General features: G+C 47.3%; 1 protein-coding gene across 1 annotated transcript; it reads right to left on the bottom strand.

Annotated features, from left to right (window-relative positions):
• Window positions 1-9456: 9456 nt before the first annotated feature.
• Window positions 9457-14820, bottom strand: LOC144164269 (uncharacterized). Its single transcript, XM_077694783.1, has 4 exons — window positions 14540-14820; window positions 13383-13659; window positions 10351-10570; window positions 9457-10122 (listed from the first exon to the last, which is right to left on the bottom strand). Exons 1-4 carry the CDS (start codon window positions 14719-14721, stop codon window positions 10037-10039), a joined length of 765 nt encoding a protein of 254 aa, XP_077550909.1. The 5' UTR covers window positions 14722-14820; the 3' UTR covers window positions 9457-10036.
• Between the last annotated feature and the right edge of the window lie 8669 nt (window positions 14821-23489).

Genomic DNA, 23489 nt, shown 5'->3' with positions numbered 1-23489 from the left:
GTGTTTTTCCTTACGGTATACCAAATGTTCTCATGTGCCTTTGCTTCATTTGTGTCATTCACGAACTGATTTTTTTACTTTTTATATATTGCCGCGAACCATACATTGGGTTTGTTTATTTGTGTTTTGCTTTTACCGCCCGGCTGCGCCGGTCTGTGTTATCTCTGCGCCAAGGGAAGCGCGTGTTCCATTCTTTCTTTCTGTGCCGCATCTGTTATCTGTCGGGATAGGGAGAGCATTCCGATCTAACGTGAACAGCCCAGAATAATCTTCTTGGATCTACTATGTTCTCGATGTGAATCGACGTTTCGAGAACCACGCGCACCGAAAGATAAAAAGCCTGCAGTGCGGACGCCGGGGCATTCGATTCTGCGACGCTCGCTGACGCAAGTCACTTTGTTGACCGCTGCTTCGCCGCCTCTGTATTCTTTTGAGTTGTTAGGGGAGCACAAGTTCGCTCCAATAAACTTGTTTCTCCTGCAAGACAACTGCGTCGTCCTTGGCTTCGTGACATCTGGTGGAGGTGCGGGGTACGCACCCTTCATGCCCACTGCAACCTCGGGAAGCCGCCAAGCCAGTCCAACAAGAGCCAGCCTCCGCCTGCAAGGTTTACCACCCGAGTTCGGTTTGATGCCAGAAGGGCCCAAGAGAAGGAACGCTGCAACCAACACCATGGTACAAGAAACAACGTCGCCAATCATGCTGCAGCAGCCCCGGGAACCGCCATCGTTCCGGGGAGCCCCCGCTGAAGATCCAGAGGAATGGTTGGAGAAGCTGGAGCGCGTGCGGATCTTCAACAGGTGGGACGATGAAGAAACCTTCCGGCATGTTTTCTTTTACTTGGAGGATGCAGCCCGAACTTGGTTTGAAAACCACGACAGCGCCTTGACCGACTGGACGCAATTCAAAAGCGAGTTCCTTAAGACCTTCACGACCGTGGTGAGAAAAGAACGAGCTGCGATTTTACTGGAAACTCGAACGCAACACCCGAACGAAGGAGTCGTAATCTTCGTCGAGGAAATGAAGCGACTTTTCCGCCGTGCGGACCCAGGAATGACGGAGGAAAAGAAACTACGGTTTCTGATGCGAGGTGTGAAGCAAGAGCTCTTCGCGTGCCTTGTTCGCAACCCCCCCAAGACCGTGTCCGAATTCGCGTCTGAGGCCGCCGCGATGGAGAAGACGCTCGAAATCAGAACGAGGCAGTACGACCGCCCAATCAATGCGCTGGTTTCGGAGACGCTTGGTGCCAGCGCTATCAACTCCGACTCACTACGCGACACTATCCGCGAAATAGTGAGGGAGGAGCTGCGGAAACTGCTCCCGACGCCGCCGCAACCACAAGTCGCTTCTCTTACCGACGTCATTAGAGAAGAAGTGCAGCAAGCGCTGGGAACTTCAACGACGCCAGTAGCACCTCGCGAGCCGCAAGCCATGACCTACGCGGCTGCTGTACATCGCCCTCGCCCACCTGCACCCTATCGTCACGAGGCTCCGTACCGTCGTCCCCTCTCGCCGGCCCGACCACCTGCGGCGCAACCCCCTGCCCCAAGGAAGACCGACGTGTGGCGAACGTCCGACAATCGTCCGCTGTGCTACCACTGCGGAGAGGCCGACCACGTCTACCGTCGCTGCCCCTACAGGAGGCTCGGTTTGCGAGGGTTCTCCGTCGACGCACCTCGCCCCCGAACTGGCCAGCGCCCATCGGAGATCGAAGAGTACCTGTCCAACACCAGCCGTCGACCAGCCCGTTTCAACCGTTCGCCGTCACCCTACCCATACCAGTCGCCGAACCGCCGTAGCAATGCTGAGTTCTCACGTGGAAGGTCCCCCAGCCCACGCGGGGGAAACTAAAAGCAGCAACTTCTGGAGGTAAAGTTGCACGATCGCGGAAAAATGAAAACCCTCCAACGACGCAACGACTCGCGGAAAACAGCGACTCACAACATGCCCTCATCCCGACGATCCGACCCAGACCTGACGAGACTTCCGTACACGACGACAGCTATACGCCGCGACGCGCACCCCACCGGACCGAGACGTCCGCTGAGAAGACGATGACAACGACGACGTACAGTGCCCGACCGTCAACACGCACAAGCCGAGATGCGACGCCCCGACGCACTCGGAACTCGAGGAAGGCGGCATCCGACGTCAAGGTGTCCATCGACGGCTTTGATGTAGTCGCCCTCGTAGACACGGGAGCCGACTACTCCGTGTTGAGCGGACCATTTGCGTCTAAGCTGAAGAAGGTTATGACCAGATGGGACGGTCCGCACATACGCACAGCAGGAGGCCACCTCGTGACGCCAAGTGGAACGTGCACGTCGCGCGTCACCATAGACGGCACGACGTACCCTGCGGTGTTCGTCGTTTTGCCCAACTGCTCCCGCGACGTAATTCTCGGAATGGACTTTTTGACGGACAACGGCGCAATTATCGATCTGCAGACGAAGTCGATAACGTTTTCCTCCGACCACTCCATGACGCCGGAATCGAACCCCGAAATCCGTGCAGCTGTAAGGATAGCCGATGATCATGTCACCCTGCCACCCCGCGCAAGTTTGATGATCACCGTCTACTGTGAAGGTGCTGCTCCTGACGTTGACGCTATCGTGGAGAGTGACCAAGGGTTGCTTCTTGACCGCGGTGTGTCTGTCGCAAGAGGCATTGCGCGCTTCAAGGAACACCAATCCCACATTTTGGTTACTAATTTCACCGAGGAGTACCAGCATTTAAACAAGGGCGCGGCAATTGCATTCCTCGAAGAAACGCAAGAAGCAAGTGACGTGATCGCGGTCGCCGACTTTGAACGCACCCCCGTAGAAACCTTCAAGCTCCCGCAGCCCTTCGACGTGAATCCGGCGCTACCGCAAGAACAACGGAACAAATTATTGGCTTTGCTGCGTCGCTATAGCGAATGCTTTTCGTCGAGCGCAAAACTACGTCAGACCCCTCTAGCGAAGCACCGAATAATAACCGAACATGGAGCCCGACCTACCCGACAGTCACCGTACCGCGTCTCTTCACACGAACGGGAAGCCATCCGGACTCAAGTCGACGACATGCTCAGCGACGACATTATACAGCCATCGAAAAGCCCCTGGGCTGCGCCCGTCGTACTCGTAAAAAAAAAGACGGCACATTAAGGTTTTGTGTTGACTACCGGCGACTGAACAAAATCACGAAAAAGGACGTGTACCCCCTCCCCCGAATCGACGACGCCCTCGACCACCTCTGCCACGCGAAGTACTTCTCATCGATGGACCTGAAGACCGGCTACTGGCAAATTGAAGTGGACGAGAGAGACCGAGAGAAGACTGCATTTATAACCCCAGACGGCCTATACGAGTTCAAGGTGATGCCGTTTGGGCTGTGCACAGCACCAGCGACGTTTCAAAGAGTCATGGACACTGTGCTAGCTGGCCTTAAGTGGCACACCTGCCTCGTATACCTCGACGACGTAGTGGTATTCGCCCGGACTTTCGACGAACACCTTGCAAGGTTGGAGTCTGTACTCGAGGCCATTCGTACGTCGGGGTTGACGCTGAAGCCTGAAAAGTGCCGTTTCGCATACGAGGAACTCAAGTTCTTGGGCCACGTCGTCAACGCCGCGGGAGTCCTACCTGACCCGGCAAAAACTTCAGCAATCGCGAACTTCCCTAGGCCGAAAGACAAGAAGGGCGTGCGAAGATTTCTCGGGCTGTGCGCATACTACCGGCGCTTCGTCGCAAACTTCGCACGCATTGCAGAGCCACTCACGCGCTTGACAAAAGACAGCACCCATTTCAGCTGGGAAAACGACCAAGAAAAAGCATTCTGCGAGCTGCAAAAACGCCTGCAAAGCCCGCCCGTGCTCGCTCATTTTGACGAAAATGCCGAAACGGAAATGCACACGGACGCCAGTGATATAGGCTTGGGTGCCGTCCTTGTCCAAAAGCAAAGCGGCTGCGAAAGGGTAATCGCCTATGCCAGCCGTGGTCTGTCGAAGGAGGAGAAAAACTATTCTGCCTCTGAGAAAGAGTGCCTGGCTATTATATGGGCGATTTCAAAATTTCGCCCATACGTGTATGGAAGGCCATTCAAGGTTGTAACAGACCACCATGCGCTGTGTTGGCTCGCCAATTTGAAGGACCCCTCTGGCCGTCTTGGGCGGTGGAGCTTGCGCCTGCAGGAGTTCGACGTTACAGTCGTTTATAAATCCGGCAGGAAACACTCCGACGCCGACTGCCTGTCCCGCGCCCCCGTCGACCCACCACCACAAGACTCTGATGAAGACAGCGCGTTCTTCGGGATCGTGACGGAGAGCGACCTAGCCGCCCAGCAGCGTGCCGACCCCGACTTACGCGCCATAATCGAGTACCTCGAGGGATGTAACGTTGCCGTTCCTAGGACCTTCAAACGCACCTTACCAGCATTCAGCCTGAGAAACTCCGTCCTCGTGAAGAAGAATTTCAGCCCCGGAACAAGAGCGAATTACCTTCTCGTCATCCCCGCGGACCTTCGTGACGAAATTTTGGAAGCGTGCCACGACGACCCGTCTTCCGGACATCTCGGCACAGCCCGCACTATTGGAAAAATCAAGGCGAGGTACTACTGGCCCGGCCTTACCGCTGACGTCACCCACTACGTCCGGAGCTGCCGTGACTGCCAGCGACGAAAAACGCCGCCTTCAAGACCCGCCGGACTTCTACAACCGATCGCCGTCCCATCGAGACCATTTCAACAGATTGGAATGTACCTTTTAGGCCCGTTCCCTACGTCACGATCACAGAACAAGTGGATTGTCGTAGCGACAGACTACATGACGCGCTACGCAGAGACCGCCGCTCTTCCGAGAGGGACTGCACAAGAAGTGGCAAAGTTCTTTATAAGCCAAGTTGTGCTGCGACATGGAGCCCCGGAAGTCCTAATCACAGACCGTGGAACGGCATTTACTGCGGAGCTGATGCAAGGAGTATTACGCTACAGCAACACGGATCACCGAAGAACGACGGCGTACCACCCCCAAACGAACGGACTAACAGAACGTCTGAACAAGACAATCGCAGATATGCTGTCAATGTACGTTGACGTTGAACATAAGACTTGGGACGAAGTGCTCCCGTATGTCACGTTTGCGTACAACACGGCTATCCAGGAGACGACGCAGCTGACGCCGTTCGAGCTTGTCTACGGTAGAAGGCCGACTACGATGCTCGACGCCATGCTTCCGCACGTAGAAGACGACGACCTCAACGTCGACGTCCACGGATATCTTCAACGTGCGGAGGAGGCCCGCCAGCTTGCTCGAGTTCGTATAACGAACCAGCAGCTGGTGGATGCGGGCCGCTACAACCTCCGACGCCGAGACGCCGAGTACCAACCAGGGGATCGTGTGTGGGTTTGGACTCCCATCCGACGACGCGGACTCAGTGAGAAGCTCCTGCGACGGTATTTCGGACCCTACCAGATTCTACGACGTGTTGGCCAACTTTCCTACGAAGTGATCCCCGATGGTGATTCCGGAACATCACGACGACGCACGCGGCCCGAAGTCGTCCACGTGGTTCGCTTAAAACCTTTCTACGGACGATAACGAATTTTATTTTTATTTTCGGACTGTCGCTTATGTTAGCATCGGGTCGATGCACTCTTAGAGGGGGGGTAATGCCGCGAACCATACATTGGGTTTGTTTATTTGTGTTTTGCTTTTACCGCCCGGCTGCGCCGGTCTGTGTTATCTCTGCGCCAAGGGAAGCGCGTGTTCCATTCTTTCTTTCTGTGCCGCATCTGTTATCTGTCGGGATAGGGAGAGCATTCCGATCTAACGTGAACAGCCCAGAATAATCTTCTTGGATCTACTATGTTCTCGATGTGAATCGACGTTTCGAGAACCACGCGCACCGAAAGATAAAAAGCCTGCAGTGCGGACGCCGGGGCATTCGATTCTGCGACGCTCGCTGACGCAAGTCACTTTGTTGACCGCTGCTTCGCCGCCTCTGTATTCTTTTGAGTTGTTAGGGGAGCACAAGTTCGCTCCAATAAACTTGTTTCTCCTGCAAGACAACTGCGTCGTCCTTGGCTTCGTGACAATATCTACAATTATAGCTACCTTTCGTATGTTTGTACATAAAATGCTAATTTCTGGTGTGTTTTATAATGCATATTGATTTGTTGGGCTCTTTCGCCCCTTTGCTGCATCTACACAATTCGGTTGATGTATTTGTAATCGAGGGTCCCCTTTCAGTCAGTTGACTCTGGGACCCTCGTCTGCATACTAATATGTTTGTAATCCTTCCTTGTAATAAACTTTCTCTTTCAAAAAAAAAAACTGATAACCAAGAATCGCGAAAACGCAAGACCAAAAGAAAAGCCCAGGCCTTCGTGGCTGTCCGCCTTGTCCGAAGGGATTACGATTTCTGATACTCTTATACTAGGTAAAAGAGTTTTTGCAACCTTGCCCAACGATCGAAAGTATGGTATCACATCACATTATCTTCTCATGGAATTGAAGTATGCCGACATGCACTAAGGGCCGCATAGTTCCAAATAACCTAGTGTGTCTATAGGCGCGTGTGGGTTCTTCACCAGGCTTCTAACCACTACGGAGTATAATTAGGCAAAACGAGTCACGTGTACGGTAATAACATCATGTTTGTTCAGACCCTTGGAGGCATATTTCGGTACATTTCCCACAGCCATACCTTCACAATATTGAGATGTGCGTTGCTGTGAAAGCGCACGCAAGCGGAGTGGCAGGAGGGGGAAGAGTAGAAAAGTTTATGTAGCAGTCAAATCGAGCTGGTTAGTGGCCGGGCGTCTCAGTCCAGGACAGGACAGTAAGAGTAAGTTTCGTAAATTTAGAGAACGGCATCCTGATTTGGCCAGGATTTGTTCTTCACGCCCGAAAGGCTTGAAAAACCATTAAGAGCTCCTTGTACTATCGGCGTCAATAGAAAAGCGAACATAAGTACATGAACCAGAACGTGCAAATATAAAAAAATACTGTTACTGAAAAATAAATTTAATATAACACTGAAAAATATAATGGCGCTTTTGGCATATTTGGAAATCTACATTTCCCAACTTTGTTTTTGTAACTAAGCCAGGCGTCATTTTGACTTGGCATGGAAAGAAATCGCGCTATTTCTGCGTTCAGGTTCATATTTTCGAGTTCGCGTTTCATTTGACGCCGATAGCACATGTTCATCCGTTTCGATTCGTGTTGTAGTGAAAAGCGGTACGCATACCATTTAATGCGTTCATTAGCGAGTATACAAAGCCTTCAACACCGTAATCATGTCATGACTGTACGGGTCGAGACTCAGTTCGTTATGATAATGATGATTACGATAGAAATTCAGGCCACAAAAGCCACCTTCGAGTACTCTGGTACTCTGGTACTCTGGTACTCTGGCACCTTCGAGTAATGTTGCCTGCGCCATTGCGCAGAGGCGTTGCAGAAACCTTTTCATTGAATTTACATGTGAATAAACAACGCACGCGGCGTATGTGCACCTTGCACGCAGCCCTAACAAAAGCCAATCTGTGAAGAACGAGGTAGTGTATACCTTACAGCCTGAAGAAAATATTCACACGAACGTTATGAGTCACCCAAACACCCCCCACCCCTTCCAGCGTCCTTCCCCCCACAGTTCCCAATAAGGCGTATGTGACGGCGCAGAAAAACTAATGCGTTGGGAACCGAAAAAAAAAACATGCGTTTGATACAAGTCAACAAATACAAAAGAAATAGAAGACAACCGTTTTATTTCCTGCTGTGCGATTGGCATGTAAGGGCCTGCTGCTTGGTGCGTAGCATTAGACAGTTGAATCTTCATGACACCCGCCGCGGCGACCGCTTTTCTTATGGAGGCGAAAATCAAAAACGACCGTGTGTACGAGATTTTGGCGCACGTTAAAGATCCCCAGGTGGTCAAAATTAATCCGGAGCCCTCCACTACGGCGCGCCTCATCGCCAGAGTTGCGTCGGCGCGTTAAACCCTAGAATCAATCAAAATCAATCAATCTTCATAACAGTATCACAAAAATACTTTAGGGAACCCTACGCATTTGAATACTTATCGGGGAGCTCTGAGCACAGAACCCCGCAAATAAGCTAGAAGAGGCTAGTTGCACACAATCGTCCGACCGATGCTCTGAAGTAAGTTCTTCTCCTCGTGTGTTGCAAAGTTCTGCGGGATACAGCGTGAAATTATTCAGAGGCGTCACAAGCTGAAAAAATAGCTTAATTAGTGGAAATACGCTTTTCAACGCAGGACAGCATCAACGCGGGCGAATTCTAGCACATGCCCTGTTTCCCCTCACAAGCGAAGTGTAGCAGACTACAGAGGCGCCAGTCCCTAAGCCGCCGTCAGAGCCAGGGGGCGCCACTCAAACATCTCATCGCCAATTGCACTGCTGCGTCATGGGAAGCCCAGTCATCACTGCAGCCACTGAGTTTCCCAGGACTCTAGTCCAGCTAAAGACACTCACACCATAGCGCAGTTGGCAATTGCTGAGTACTGCGTACTCAAACAGGCCCCACAATATCATACAGTTCTGAAGGTTTCATCAAATTTTGTTATTGAAAATGCAGGGAATTTTCGTTGTATTGATTTTGGGCTAGTTATGCGGTGGTCTCTTGACAGAAAGTGAAAATAGAGACTCACCAACCATTTGGTTTCAAGATCTACAGCGACGTTCTGCCATAATCTTCACCACGTTGTCGCAAAACAAAGCCGCTTGGAAAGCATCATTCATTACCATTTCATCCATTATTTCCATAAAAATGTATTGGTCCAGATTCCGGATCGGTCGTTACATGGCCTATATCGTTTTCACAAATATGGCTGCATCCATCGCTTGCTTAAAGGGACACTGAAGTGAATTTGTCAAGCTCCCGTTTTTGCTTGCACTGTGTAGACTGGCTCAAATTAGCACACTTTTCATCGTTTTTACGATTGACAAATCGGTAATTATTTTACAAAGCGCGAAAGAAGAAAAACTAACATGCGCGGTTTGCGGCCGCCGCACCAACTAAAGCTGTGACGTTAGGAGGAGCGGGCACCGTGATTGGACGATGCCCAAGGTGAGCAACCAAACAAGTTTCGGTTTCGGTTTCGGTTCTGTAAAACACAACCGGTGGCGTTGTTGGATGGGCATTCACAATGACTCAGTAATCATCGTACCGCGCTTCTGCCATGTTGTCAGCTGTAAAAATGCATAAAGATAAGCCTCCTAGGACGGCTTGGAATCGTAGCATTCACTAGCCGAAACCTACGCAGTGCATGAACGCCCTCCGCGTACCCGTAGACGCCCAAATGTCATGCGCTTTTCCCCCATAATTGGAGCTTGCCTCCCTCATGCCTGTATCGTAAAAAGCGTGTTCGCACCAGGCCAAGGGTCTGTTCATTCTGGCCTGTGCCCACTGCCTGCAAGCAGTCGGTGCTTATGGCAACAGCACGCCAACGAGAACTCGCTACCCTTACAAAAATGATTGTTGAGTTTCATAAGAAATTTTGTTGAATTCACTCAACAAACATTGTTGAGTATCCAAAGAATTTCTGTTGAGATTGTGTTGAGGATTTGTTGAGTTTTTCAGGAAAAGTGGCCACCGTGGTTTCATTGATTTTCCGTTGAATTTCTTACGTCGAATTCCCATTGAGTTTCTGTTGCCTTTCCGTTGAGTCTCCACTGAATTTCGTATTGATATTTTGTCGAGGTTTTTATGAGTGCCCAATGTGTTTCTGTTGATATTTTGTTGAGATTTTTACGAGTGCCGCATGCGTTTCTGTTGATATTTTGTTGAGATTTTTACGAGTGCCCCATGCGTTTCTGTTGATATGTTGTTGAGTTTTACACGAGTGCTCAATGTGTTTCTGCTGCGATTTCTTTCAAAGGTTTTTGCGATCATTGTAGGTTGAACAAGAATCTACATTTTATCGCACCACCAATACACGAGTTTATGGTGTGGCAGTAGTGCATGTCATGTGACTAAAAATTCTGCCTCATGCAGACATGCAAAAAGAAAAACAAGGTGTTCAGCGTGCACTTTTTACTTTATTTCCCGATTCAAAAGCGATGATAGGTTATTTTTTATGTAACCGGCGCTCACACCTGGAAACTTCTGGCCCGTGTAGCCTGCAAGAGATAGAATGAATTTATGATTTACTATAAAAAATGAAAACGTGTTCAGCAAGTTCTCAGAATTAGTAATAAAAGTGTGCAAAAATAGACACTTTCCCAAAAAGCATAAAAGGGATGCACTGATCTCACTGTGCACATGAAGAAAAACGGGTGATTAGCTACAAGTTGACAAAGATGACAGCTTTGTTCTTGGCACTCTAAATGCAAATCATGTGCACTCACCGACCACAGCCTTCACCCGCACCTGGTCCAACCCTGGCTTTGTAGGAGCGTCGCCCTGGGCTTTGCCTTTCCCTCCAAAGAGAGTTTTCCCCTTGAGCTCCTCCGGAGTGAAGACATGGCGCAAAAGAGCCCTGGCAAATTTGCCAGGGCCACTCGCACACGCATGCACCAGCTGATCCAGGTACCCCTTCTCTATTAGCACACCGCCCCCAATGTCAACCTGCGAGCAGAAAATAAAACCGGAACAGTTGAACCAACATGAACTCCAGGATCGAGACAATGAAGAGTTTGAGTACCCATGAACAATTTCTCAGAATATTACGGTAATTCATTTACAGATTTTGGCATTGATCCACTAAAAATTCTTTTCGAATAGATTTAATTTAAATGTATATTTTTAGTTTTTATGGGTGAACATGCATACCTCAACATGCTTTTGGCTTGTTTAAACAAGCGTTTCAAGAATTCATTAAAGTGTTTGCCAAGTGCCCACTGCAGTACACCGTGGGTGTATTGCTTTGTGGTAGAAAGGCCAAAAAAAACCATTTGGGTGCTGTTAGGTCAATCTGGATGAAAGGTTATGTGGCTAAAATAGTCAGATGGCTGTAATGCACACAAAGTAGGCAGTACGGTGCCTTGCCCTGACTCATGCAACTATCCATAAAAAACTGACCTTTTTTTAGCACCCGATTCAGCAAAATAAAATGAGCAGACTGTTATTGATTTTTTAAATTATTTAAATTGAAAAGAGTGAACCCTAGTTACAACTAGGCCAATTTGCTCCTTCATTTTTTCATTGGCTAGCAGTGCACGAGGGTCATACGCGAAATGTGGTTTGCGGCGTGGTGCTAGCAGGAACTTTTTGTGTGGCTGGTGTTCTTTCTGCAGGATTGTGGGTTTGCGAATGCCTTGTCGTAAGGAGTACCCAGCATTGTTTTTGGTTCGAAATTCCGCACTGCGCTGTTCACGCCTCCTACAACCACAGACACGAAGCAGGCTGCACGATGAATGCTAGCACAGCGAGCTAGCACATCGTGACAATTGGACAGGTGCGGACAGCGGCTCAGATAAGGTAATTTTGCACTGTCTGTGTCATCTCCGCGCGCTGATTGCCTTATTTTTTTTTTTTTCATTGCTTCAAATGACTGTGGCTCGAATAAGGAAAATTTATGCACTTAAAGCTGCAACGATATTTCATGTGGTGGTGGCGTGTGATAAGAGGCACTGTTTTTACTGTGCCCCCCCCAGGCATGCTGCGCACTTCTTGAGGAGTACGAGAGTTTGAGAGGTGCTCTAGTGACAGTGTTCTGGTATGTTGAGCGCATGACCATCCTCCGCCTGAGCTTCCAATGCTGAGCGATTATGCACAGGATCTGGGTGGAAACGACTGCGAGGTAAGAGTGCAATAAAATTACATACAGTGGCGGTGACAGAGATTCCACCTGGGGGACAAAGATTTTCAAGTGTTTTCTTTTCAATGTAGATGAAGCATAAATTATAATTGATTGATTCTCGGGTTTAATGCACCAACGCTACACAGACTGTGAGGTGAGCCATAGTAGAGGGCTCCGTATTAATTTTGACAACCTGCGCATCTTTACATGCGCCGAAATCTCGACCACATGGGCATATTTTGCAGCAGACATGATAGACAAGAATTTCCATCCTGCACTGGGCGCCACCAATTCTTTCGGACTGCGGGGCGAGCAGACGACGCTGAGTCCCACGCTGTTGCTCCGTGCCATGCGTGAATATCAGACGCCCCGAACGGCATCGAAAATCGGTGTCATTTATTTGGCATTTCAGCAGCAACAAGTTTAGCAGTGCCTAAGGAGAACGTTTAATTCTTCCAAGAGGTGTCCCGTTCGCCCATCAATTCTGTTCCTAACCCGCTAAGGTGGCGGGCCAGTCCACACCACTTTGTCCTGACAGGCATTGCCTGTGAGGCCACGTTTCGTCCTGCCAGCAGGACGCCTGACCTTTTTATCCTCAATTGATGTTTATTTTCGGAATTCTGGGAAAATTGCCATCATTGCCTTTTACTTGGCGATGTTCAGAAGCTACTTGTCCGGGCAGGCGTGATTACGTCGTTACTGGCTGCACCAACAATCAGCGTAAGCGCAAAGTGCTCATGCAAGAACCGTGCGAAGTGCACCATGACAAAACAAGTGTCTGCATGTGCGGAGTCTATTGGCTGCGTCGCTTGAGTGTCACCGTAAATGGGTCGTCGTGCTAAATCGCAGACTTAGAGCCTGGCAAATTTGCCAGAATGAGCCCGGTGGTACGCTGCTTTTGGAAGCGCTGTTTAATCACCCTCATGCTCAATCCTTATCGCACGTTTCTGTTCTTTGGAGGTATGTTTGGTCCGTTTCATCGACGGGAAGCCATCGAAAATCAATCAGACACTTATGCTGCAGCTTGGGTACGCGAAAAATTCTCAAGTAACCCTTGTGAAAACCGTGCTGATATTCGAATGTGATATTATAAATAATTAGCAACTTGAGAGCGGATGAAATGTTCCCTGACCTAGCGTATGGTGCTTGTTAGGAAAATTTAATGGTGAAGTACCGTCCCTGATTTAAAGACTGGTGCTACCTCGGCTATCCTCCAATCACTGAGAATAGTGCCTGTCATGAGAGACTGCGAAAAAAGTGCCGACAAAATCTAGAGACTGCGGTATGTACTTTTCGGTATAGTGTGATTAACAACAGTATGATCTGAAGTAGATAATATTGTAAGCTTACTTAAAATGGAAAGTAGCTCCACACCAGTTTGTATTGCAAATTCAAAACCATATCGAAAATCCTAAATGTTTGCTTGGCTTGATTACATACGGATACTTGCTTCAAAGTCAGTTCAATTTCTATTCTTGCACTTCAGCCATTGGCCCCAGATTCGCTTCAATATCCCTGCTAAGCAATGACACACTCAAAATGCACAACACTGCTTCATGAAACTGTTTCAAATAACCAGGGGCTAGAGCACTGCTAACAGGTATACATTATGACAGGTTCCAACATGAAATAACTAACCTGAAAGTACATAATCAGTGGGTGCACTGATGTGGCAGCGGTGCCTGGACCGATGCGTTGAGCAAATGCGCTGGCTTCTGAACGGGTGGTCCAAGCGGCCAGATGATGGATGAAGGATTGACTATTCCTGGCGGCAAAGCGTACCCAGCACCAAGGAAAGGCCAGGCAGTACTTGGGTACAGCAGGTGCAGTGTCAGTTGGCCACGGAGGGCCCTGGCAAAGCCTTTGAAACTGGACTGAAAGCCAGCCAGCCAACCCGGACAGCCAGCAGCAGCACCTGAAAGTGCATAATCTGTGAGTGTGGAGGCACTTGATGAAATACAAGAAAAGCACACACAAACCACGAATGCTTACATTAAGCAGATTATTAATCGTTAATGAGTAACCTCCACGGCCCTAATAAGAACATTCCCGCAACACCCAAACTGAAATTTAGGTCACAGTAATGTATTTATTAGGCACGCAGGTTCTGTGAGTGGGGTATGCCTGATATATGCAAAGCTCTCTGCTATGCTAATTTGCATGGAACGCTTGCTAGCAGCCCATATGCATCCCTAGCTTTCAATCGGAACTGGTGTGTACTAGTTGAGGCTCCTCCATTTCAATGCCTAGCTTGCCTTTGCAAGTTCGATTCTCCAATATAAATAGAGTTGAGTGGGCAGGCGCCCCTGCGAGACCACGCGCGCGCATTTCACCTTCAATTTCCACGAATGTGAATGTGAGCTTCACGAGTACGGCACGCATACCACGACGCATATCGCGGCCCGAAGACCACGAGACGGGTCGCGACGGCGGCAGCCGGTCTCGCGAGCGTAATAGCTGCGAAGCGCACTGCACGGAATTAACAGTCGCCGCAAAGGCACTGTTTGAGAGACACATAACAAACAAACGCCCCGGTGTTTAAGAGCCTTGCGTGATGTCAAATAATTAGCTGCCGCGTTCTACAGCGCGAGCATCGCAACAAAGGTCTAGCTTCAGCGTAAATTGATCCTGACGGCTGCGGAAACGGTAGACTGGTAAATCCAAGGCGCCAAACAAGTATGCTATATCGCATAGGCTCTGAGAGCAAATGAGATGGGGGTCTACCGAATAACTGACCCATAAGCACCAGAACTCGTTCCGAACAAGAACAGAAAAACAAAAAAATGCGTACTCACCCCAGCAGAAACGACGTTTCCCGCCTAAAATCCTTCTTCACGCTCGTCTTCCCCTTCAAGGACACCGACACTTTGTTCGGACGCAATGTCATCCACCTTTGACGCGCGATGATCGTTGAGGCGATGATCGTTCTTCCCGTTCCCGCGTGTTCAACACACGCGTAGGTTGGAAGGGCAATCATCACCCTATAAAGCTTTTATAACTATGATTTAAGCTTGAAATAGATAAAACTGAACAAATCGCCCCAGCTACCACTCCGCACAAAACCAACTCCATAAACAAACACACAAAAAGGGAGTGATAGTTGCCAGACTGCAATAGCAGCATTTCTGTGTTTGATGGTGTTTGACGAAAATTGTGTTATTGGTAATTAACTTCCTGCTTTTAAAGTATTAAAAGTGTTTATAACTTGAATTTGAGGTTTTTAAACGCAAAAGCGAATAAAAGTAAACTAACTGACATATATACTTAAATTGTAAAGAAGGTTTTAAAGTTAGTTTTGGTTTTGTTTTCACGGCGGGTTTCCCTACAGAGGAGGTGCGAGAAAACGAACTACTTTGGGTTTAGGAAGAGGGTGGCAAACGTCGGTATGATTGAAAGCAAGGAACAGGCGCTTACTATGGTTTTAAAAAAGAAGAGATAATAAAACCTTCATCAGGAAAAAAAAATAAAACGTCCGACGAGGATTCGAACCACGGACCCTCAATATAGTAATCGATGACATAACCACTCGGCCATACAAGCGGGACTCCAGCCGAAGTCTAAAATGATTATATAACTACGTAAGCCGGCAATGAAAATTGTCGTTTGTGTCTAGTCAATGTTGCATTTTTGGAATTCTGGCGGTTCTAACGCTTGTTTCTCACGCACCGATCTTGCCGACGAGGTCACATTGTTAGTACTCCGAGCGATTGAGCCGGAGCTCCCTTATTTGCCTCAAGCAAAGCTATCGCAGGTCACCCGCGATCTTTTCTTCGCAAGCCACGGTAGCCACGAAGGAAATGGCATGCGCCGTTGGTAACGCTTGTTTGTCACGCACCGATCTTGCAGACAAGCAACATCGCGCTAAAACTACAAGCGATGTCACTCCTGGCATGTCAGGCGCATACAGCAGCGAAAACCACTGAGTTTGTAACAAGTTGGGGATAATGCAAGGCAATATTAAAGAGACCGAAGCATGTGGTGGCGGCGACGTAATAAGTGCAGCAAACAGGTACTGTGGGCGGCAGCGACGAGCGAAAAAGATGTAACATGGGCCGCCCCCGCCGGCCTGCGCAGAAATGGAAACACGCAATCGAAAAAAACTGTCCGGCCGATTCAGTTCGTTGTTGACGAAGAGCAACCGAGGCTTCAGCAACAAACGATTGTGCTTGCCGTGGCATGAGTCAAAGCATATCTTGACATCGTTGTCGTTATGCTATCGTCCGTCTAGAAGGGAAAAATCAGAACGCAAACGTTTTCGTCTAGCGTCTATACCAGATATAGACGCTGCTGTTTAATGATATCTGGAGACAAATTTTTAGCTGGTGGTGAAGCAGCGGATATTTTGTAGTATGGACAAGTGAATTTTATGGGTTAACTGAATGGCTGAAATTGAAATATGCACTCTAGAAACATTGATAAAACAACAGTATAAACAAGAATTAGAATTTTGTTCGATCACACTGAAAGTGCAAGTTATCAGAGTTTGTACTGTACTTTACCTTGTGCTGTATCTTGTACTTTGCATGCTTCCAATGCTGACAAGGCAGAACATATATTGTCTGCGAGATGTTACACAAAGCATCAGACATGACGCGCTGATTTGTGCGATATGTGACATGTTGTAAGAATACCTTGAAGACATGTTGCAGAACGTCTAGGACTCATTGTTGAAATCTTTATATCATGAACATGTTGTTGATCTTCGACATGTTGTTTGACTCTTTACGATATCAGACCTTTATAATCTCGCAGTATATCGACATCTAGTAGAAGTCCTTATCATTAAAGACATGTCGTTATACTTATTCGACAAGTCGTTGAAGTCTGCGATATTGGACCTTCATGATGTTGAGGACAACGAAATGTCGTTGAATTCATAAGGTGTCGACAACATGCCGTAAAAGTTATGTGATTTTTGTTGAAATCTTTGTGATATTGAAGACATCTCGAAATCGTTATGATATCATGCATGTCGTATGGATATGTTGCCATATTTTCAGCTGGGATATACGTACCGGTACAAAAAAGCGCTGAGAGTTGCATTGTGAGAGCTGGCTACCTGTACAAAATGCAACTTCCTTGAAAAATGCAACTTATTTAATACACTCACACTGCACAAAAATATGCTAAGATGCTGCCTAATTAGGCTCATACATCCAGGGCGGTGGGTATTAAAGTTTTAGTGCACGTGGCTGTCCATGTCGAAGAAGCATGCAGATAGTATTTGGCATCAGTTGCTGATGACTTGCCCACAAATAATCACCATGAGTCACTGAAAATACAACAAAAAGTCAACAAGAACTCCACAATAGAAAAATCATTGTGCGGACCACAACGAAAATTCCGTTGTGTTCTCAATGTGTAAACTCAATGAACATTGAGTTTCACAAATAATCACCATGAGTCACTGAAAATACAACAAAAAGTCAACAAGAACTCCACAATAGAAAAATCATTGTGCGGACCACAACGAAAATTCCGTTGTGTTCTCAATGTGTAAACTCAATGAACATTGAGTTTCACAAATAATCACCATGAGTCACTGAAAATACAACAAAAAGTCAACAAGAACTCCACAATAGAAAAATCATTGTGCGGACCATAACGAAAATTCCGTTGTGTTCTCAATGTGTAAACTCAATGAACATTGAGTTTCTGTTGATTTTCCGTTGAATCAATGAGAACTCAATGAAACGTCAACAGAAATTCAGAACCCATTTTTGTAAGGGTAGCGCGCCATGCATGTGCCAGCCTGCGCGCGTTTTGTGAACTAGTTCGTGTAGCCATAAACGTTGCGGAACAAAAAAAGGTAAACTCAATATAGAAAACATCGGCGGAAAACAAAAAAGTTAACTTACAAAAAAAAAAGCAGCACGTACCCGCGGGGATTCGAACTCGTGACTTGCAAAACATTGGCGGTGTCATACCCAGCGCCCCAAACTACTGAGCCACGGAGCGACGCGCGAATGCCTTGCTAATATAGGGTATATATTGTAGAACCGGTTTACACTTTTATTTAGTTTTGGCATTTCAAGCAGCTTAGGTGACTATTTGTTGTACTGCGATCGTGCAGTAAGCGTCGCCCGAGTTTCCACAGTAGCTCACGTCTAGCAATTGCATTTCGTAGACGGAAAAGCGTTCGCAGATGCGTAGTCGTGCTGCTGACCGCTGTGCTTGTTCGCCCAGCGCAAAAAAGTGCTTCCCGCGCCCTAATTTTACGCTGTGGTAAAAATATCAGTTGATTTTATTTCCTTAGTACCTATATTGACTTCGCTGACTCTTCTCCCGCCTTTAAGAGGCATTATATTTTCCTGCTGGCGTACCAGTCAGCGAAGCGTCGCATGTGCGCTTGTGCAGCACTTGTGTGAAGCGAACTTGACTTGGAGCTAGATACAGTGTACAAACAAACCAAGTAAAGAAAGGCACATTCTTCCATTCACAAACGTGTCCTGGCTTCGTTTCAACTAAGCGAACGAATTGCGACCAAGCAATTTTTTTTTAACCTCTTTGATTGCGAAGACCTGCCGGCGGCCGGCGGACGAAACGCTGGGCCGACTGACTCTCGGCCGGGGAGCCGTGCAGTAGCGCAGCCGTGGAGCAGCCAGTTGCCAGCTCATCCCCTCCTGACGTCACACGAAAGCGCCACAGAAAATGGGCGAGCGTAAAGAGAGGAGGACAGCATTTTTGAATTAGTTTTTCTACTAAATAAAATCGCGTAAACGCGCCTAGAGTGGTCGAAACATGGCCTGGGGACTCCGGACTACAATTTGCGCTAGAAATCCCGCAATGTTTACATATCACTTCAGTGTCCCTTTAAAGGCCCCACTTTGGATACCCTATTCAGTCTCGTTCAATACGATGATTGCCATGTCCCGAAGGGCAGTTCGACGTCGAATATTGCGCTCTATTAATACTGTCCCTGGTCTGTAGGGCTAGCTCCGCATCGTCTACAAAGCAGAAGCCGTCCAAGAAAGGACTTTGGACACGCTTGTCGTGGTCTGCGTGTCGGACAAAAGTCAAGAATCGTTTCCGTGCCAACTTGTGGGATCCATCGACCCACACAGACACGACTCGAGCCTGATCTGGAGGCAGGAGAGGCAATCAAAGTGTGCGTTTAATGCAACGCAGTTGAAAGCAAATGAAGACGAAGAAGCAACGCGTGTGCCTATGGGACACGCGGGACACAGTTTTGCTGTTGTACCGAGCCTACGTCCGGCCAGTCATGGAGTTTGGGTGCGTCTTGTTTTGCAGTTGTCCTATCAACAAACTGCGTCCGTTATACCTGTTGGAGAGGCGCATTCTTCGATTTTGTCTTGGCCTTCCCCGGTTCGTTTCGAACCGAGTTCTGTACTTAGAGGCACGCGTTCCTGAACTTAGGGTCCGTTTTCTCTTGCTGACGGTGCAAACTTACCTCCGCATGTACGAAGCCCCTCTGGGGCTGCCAAGCCTGTATTTATTTGTGAGCCGAGTATATTTTTTACATCTCCGTGGCCTAAACGTATCTCCCCCCAAGTGCTATTCGTTCAATCATGCCTGGATTGTATTTCTGTTAAGTTATATGACGTCATTCCGGTATCCACAATCGAGCCAGAAACTGAGTTTTACTTTCAAAACCCCTTCCCTTCCGCTGCAAAACTTCTACCACGCTCGCTATTAGCCGCTATTTTAAATGAATGTTTATCCCAGTATCCTGCTTCTTCTGTGATTTATACTGATGCATCTCAAAATGGCGAGAAAGCTGGAATTGGCATTTCTTCACAATCTTTAGACTGGAGTTATTCGCTGCGAATCCCGGATTACACACCCATTTTTATGGCCGAATTTTTAGCAATAGCTCTCGCTCTATGCAAAGTACCGCAGCATGTATAAAAAATCATCATATTATCTGATTCGATGGCAGTTATATCGGCGTTAACTTCCTCTTCGGACTCTCCATTGTACCGCACACTATTATTTTTTGTTCCCAGGCACGTGAAGGAGGTACGCTTGTCTTGGGTCCCTGGCCATACGGACATCAGGGGCAACGAGCAAGCGGACCATTTAGCTAATCTCGCCGTCACAGCTCCCATTCAATTCGGAATTCCTAATCTGGCTCTATTTGCATCAGCGAGACTAAGACGATATTGGCATTTAGACGCCACCCGTTCCGATTCACTCTTATCATTTGAAGAGTTCCAACATTTAAAGTACGGGTGGAATGTTCATTTTTGTGGCTCTCGGCAATGCGAGGTGACCTTCACCGAGCTGCGCTGCAGGGTTCCAAGGCTTAATTTCTATCTGTTCAGATCGGAACTTTCACCTACAGAACTATGTGTGCAGTGCCAGGTCCCCGAAACAATCGAACATTTTTTCCTCGACTGTCGCCGTTTCTCAACAGCTAGACAACTGTTTTTGAAGCAGCCGATTGAGCGGTTGGGGTTGACTTTATCGATAACACTTATATTATCTATTGGCGCATCAAAGCTGGGGTTTGCAAGAAGGGATATATATAATTGCATTCAAAATTTTCTCTCTGCCTCAGGTCGTTTGGATTGCTAAGCGGTGCTGATTAATGGGTAATTCGGGTTTCATTCACAACTAAGTTTCCTTTTACAGCCTCTTTCCGGAAATTTTGAAGTCCCCACGTTTTTAACCGGTTTAGCCCTGGCCAATCCCCCCTTGTGGGTACGTGCCAAAAAATTTGAGGACATCATCATCATCATCATTAATATGGCGGTGATCCTGTCAGCCAAGGCATATTTGCCGAATGATATCAAACAGACCCTGAAGACCAAACCGAAGTTGTTCTAGCAGCGGGCTCATAGGGATCACTGGCGATGGAGCTGTAATCTCCTCGAAAAGGTCGTGCAACTCCATTAGGAGACGAAAATATCCCTAGGGGCTTTGTAAATACTCCCAAGAAAGCATTAAAATAACCCCATGTGGTCCTACAAGCTCCCACTACCAAGAAAAACTTCATTAAAAGAACATAAGAGCTCCACCAAAATTATGTCAATAATACCCTGGGTGCCAGGAATTACTCCCAAACCGTGACCTCAAACTGCATGAAGGTATTCACTACTGCTTTAAGGAATTAAAAAATAATTCCTTTTAGTCTCCTGAAACTTCACATATTATTTCTTCTACTTGAAAAACTCACTTTCTCTTTTCTAAAAAACACCCTTTCTGAGGAAGTAAAACAAAGATCCCTTCACCATGGAGCAAAACAACTCCTATAACGGACAAAACTGCAGAACAAGCAGTTTACCATTTTGGAAGTGTATGTTTTTACAGAGTATTTTCGCGCCATTGTTTTTCTTTAAGTGGGAGGGGGAGTGTGAGAGAGTGTGTCCTACTACAAAATGAAACACTGCGGACGTGACTGTCCTGCGGACAGTTATGACCACGCCTTGTTCACACTAGTTTACAGGCGCAGAATTTGGGGCAATCCGCTCAGTGAACGAGGATGCCATCGGTAACAATTTCGAGTCATCGAAAAGATTATCGGTATGTTTGGCGAACTTCCGGACTCCCTCTCATACCCCGAATAAAAATTCGTTTACTAGTGTTAGAAAGGCGAACGTAATGGGAATGGCTCTATGAAAATGTCCTCTGAACACGAACAGTGCATAAGTCATTCGTTTTTCCACAAACATGTTTTGTAAAGCTAGCATCGTCTTTTATAATTCTTAGCATCGCCTTTACAAAATTTTCTTCCTAACTTGCGGGAGCCAAAGTGTGCTGTTGTGGGCGAAACTTTTTCACACACAATCAATTTCATCAGAATTTTCCGTAATCTCCATTGTACCTAGTCTTGATATGCGGTACTACGATGTTTGTCATTACCCTAACCCTAGTCTCAGAACGCGTTTCTAGAGAGTAAAGCAGTTGGCCTTTTTTCACCTAAAAATTGTTCGTGAAAAGTGTCAAAATGTGCGTTTCTGGCACTAGTAATAAAAGCGGCAGATGCAGAGCGCGGTGCCCATAAAAGAGGAGTTCTAAGTGCTGCGAAGGTACGCCACGGGAGCGTACACCAAAAGCTTGAAGCGACCCACTGTCCACACTAGCAGCAGCAAATAACGACGGTGCCACTGAAAGAAACCAACGAAATCACTGACGTCAGTGAGGATAGAATCCACACAACAAAATATCTAAAAAATAAAATGTGACCAGCCGCACGTCAGCCTCGAAGCTATCAATGCCCTTCTTCACGAGTATGTCAGAGAGGCTTATACGAGCATTTCTTTTTTGTATGCAATTTTTCCGGTAGCAGTATCTGTCAATCACGCACTCGGTCATATCACCGCCATTGAGACGTGGGAGCAGTCGAGAGAAAGTAAGCCATAAGGAGAGCTCATTCGGAGCTGCATCAGCTCTTATTTTCTGCACGGTGCATTCCGTCCTGGAACACTCAGAATACGTAGTGCTGCTCAGATAGTGTTCACGGTGATTGAGAATTTTCGGTCAACTGTTGTGGCTCGAGAGTCAAAGCACATGGTACCCGCGAATTTTCATCCAACACAATCCATTTGCTCAAGGATTCTCTCTAAATCCTTATTTACTTTTTGCTCATAAAGTCAAGCGAATACATTCGTCTGATACAACCAAGTTTCATCTTTGCGACACGGCGTGATAACTTCGCACGGGAAGTAATATTTATTTAATATGCAACGTTTCTGTAAAATTGTATTGCGGGATTATTTGTTTTCTTAAGCCGAGACATCATTGTAAAAGTTGCAGACATCACCGCTACGACTCCCACGGAATATCGTACGTAAGCGGCATGCATTCCCGCTTACACATCCCTTTTCCATTAACCATCTTCAGTATGAGCTCTTTGTTGGGCACGTAATATTTTGCTAGGCTTCCGAGTCTGTACAGAGGGTTCAGTTTAGGCGTGAATATATTTGCTGTAGTAGGCCTTAATTATTCTTTAGCTCTTATTCGGTTATGCTTGACTGATTAAAAAACCATTCATTTCTGCATTGATTGAACTTCATGACTTACCGAAAGGACTGCATTCATTACCCGTTTCAGAAACCGGTGTCCAAGAGATTCGTGTAGAGAGCTTGTAAATGCACTGCGGCATTTTACTTACGTGAGTACCAAAGAAGCACACTGCGGCTCCTTTTAGCGCCAATTTCGGTAGGTGCACCTACGTCAAAGTGAGGTAGATACTTGGTGCTGCCCACTTCATGCGGCGATATGTAGTTCAAATGATATAATTCTCAATAATGGCTTTGCCGGGACGAACAGGAAAAAAAACATATCTCCACCAACATGTAGAAGGCTTTGTAGCTGCCTCTGCCGCGTTAGTAAGCCAGCGGAGTTTGGTTGCGTCGGCTTCTACGGCCATTTGGACAAGGTGACGATGGATTAGGGTATGAACGGGTTTGCAATGCCCACAAAATTGAGCACAAGCCTGCAAAAGTGTAAACTCAACTGATTAGGGCTCGAACCCCTATTCGCTGTTGAGGGAACTGAGAACTTCCAAGTGACAGGCGTCTTGTCAGGATGATAATGAAATCCGTTTGTCTTGACTAAATCGCTAAATCAGATTTGGAAGTATCATTTCGAGATACCTGATTTAGTTTATTTTTTTCGCCTGAAAATGAAGGGTGGTGTTTTTAGCGGTGATTTGAGAACCAGTGGATGATCAACCGCCGCAAGCATCGAAATCTGGTTACCAGCTAGACTTCCAGGGTACATGTTCACAGGACTTCTACCAAACAGTTGGCCCAACTTTTGAAGTAGGATATAGCGGTG

The sequence above is a fragment of the Haemaphysalis longicornis genome, unplaced genomic scaffold, assembly GCF_048455015.1.
Source record: "Haemaphysalis longicornis isolate Haplotype H1 unplaced genomic scaffold, Haemaphysalis longicornis Haplotype H1 scaffold_13, whole genome shotgun sequence".
NCBI lineage: Eukaryota > Metazoa > Arthropoda > Arachnida > Ixodida > Ixodidae > Haemaphysalis > Haemaphysalis longicornis.
This window is presented reverse-complemented; position numbering and strand designations above follow the sequence as displayed.

Coding starts and splice junctions, on each gene's coding strand:
- LOC144164269 (XM_077694783.1), bottom strand. CDS start 14,721: ATGATTGCCCTTCCAACCTACGCGTGTGTTGAACACGCGGGAACGGGA. Junction 10,571..13,382: donor CACTGATTATGTACTTTCAG/GTTAGTTATTTC, acceptor TTCTGCTCGCAG/GTTGACATTGGGGGCGGTGT. Junction 10,123..10,350: donor GCGGGTGAAGGCTGTGGTCG/GTGAGTGCACAT, acceptor TATCTCTTGCAG/GCTACACGGGCCAGAAGTTT.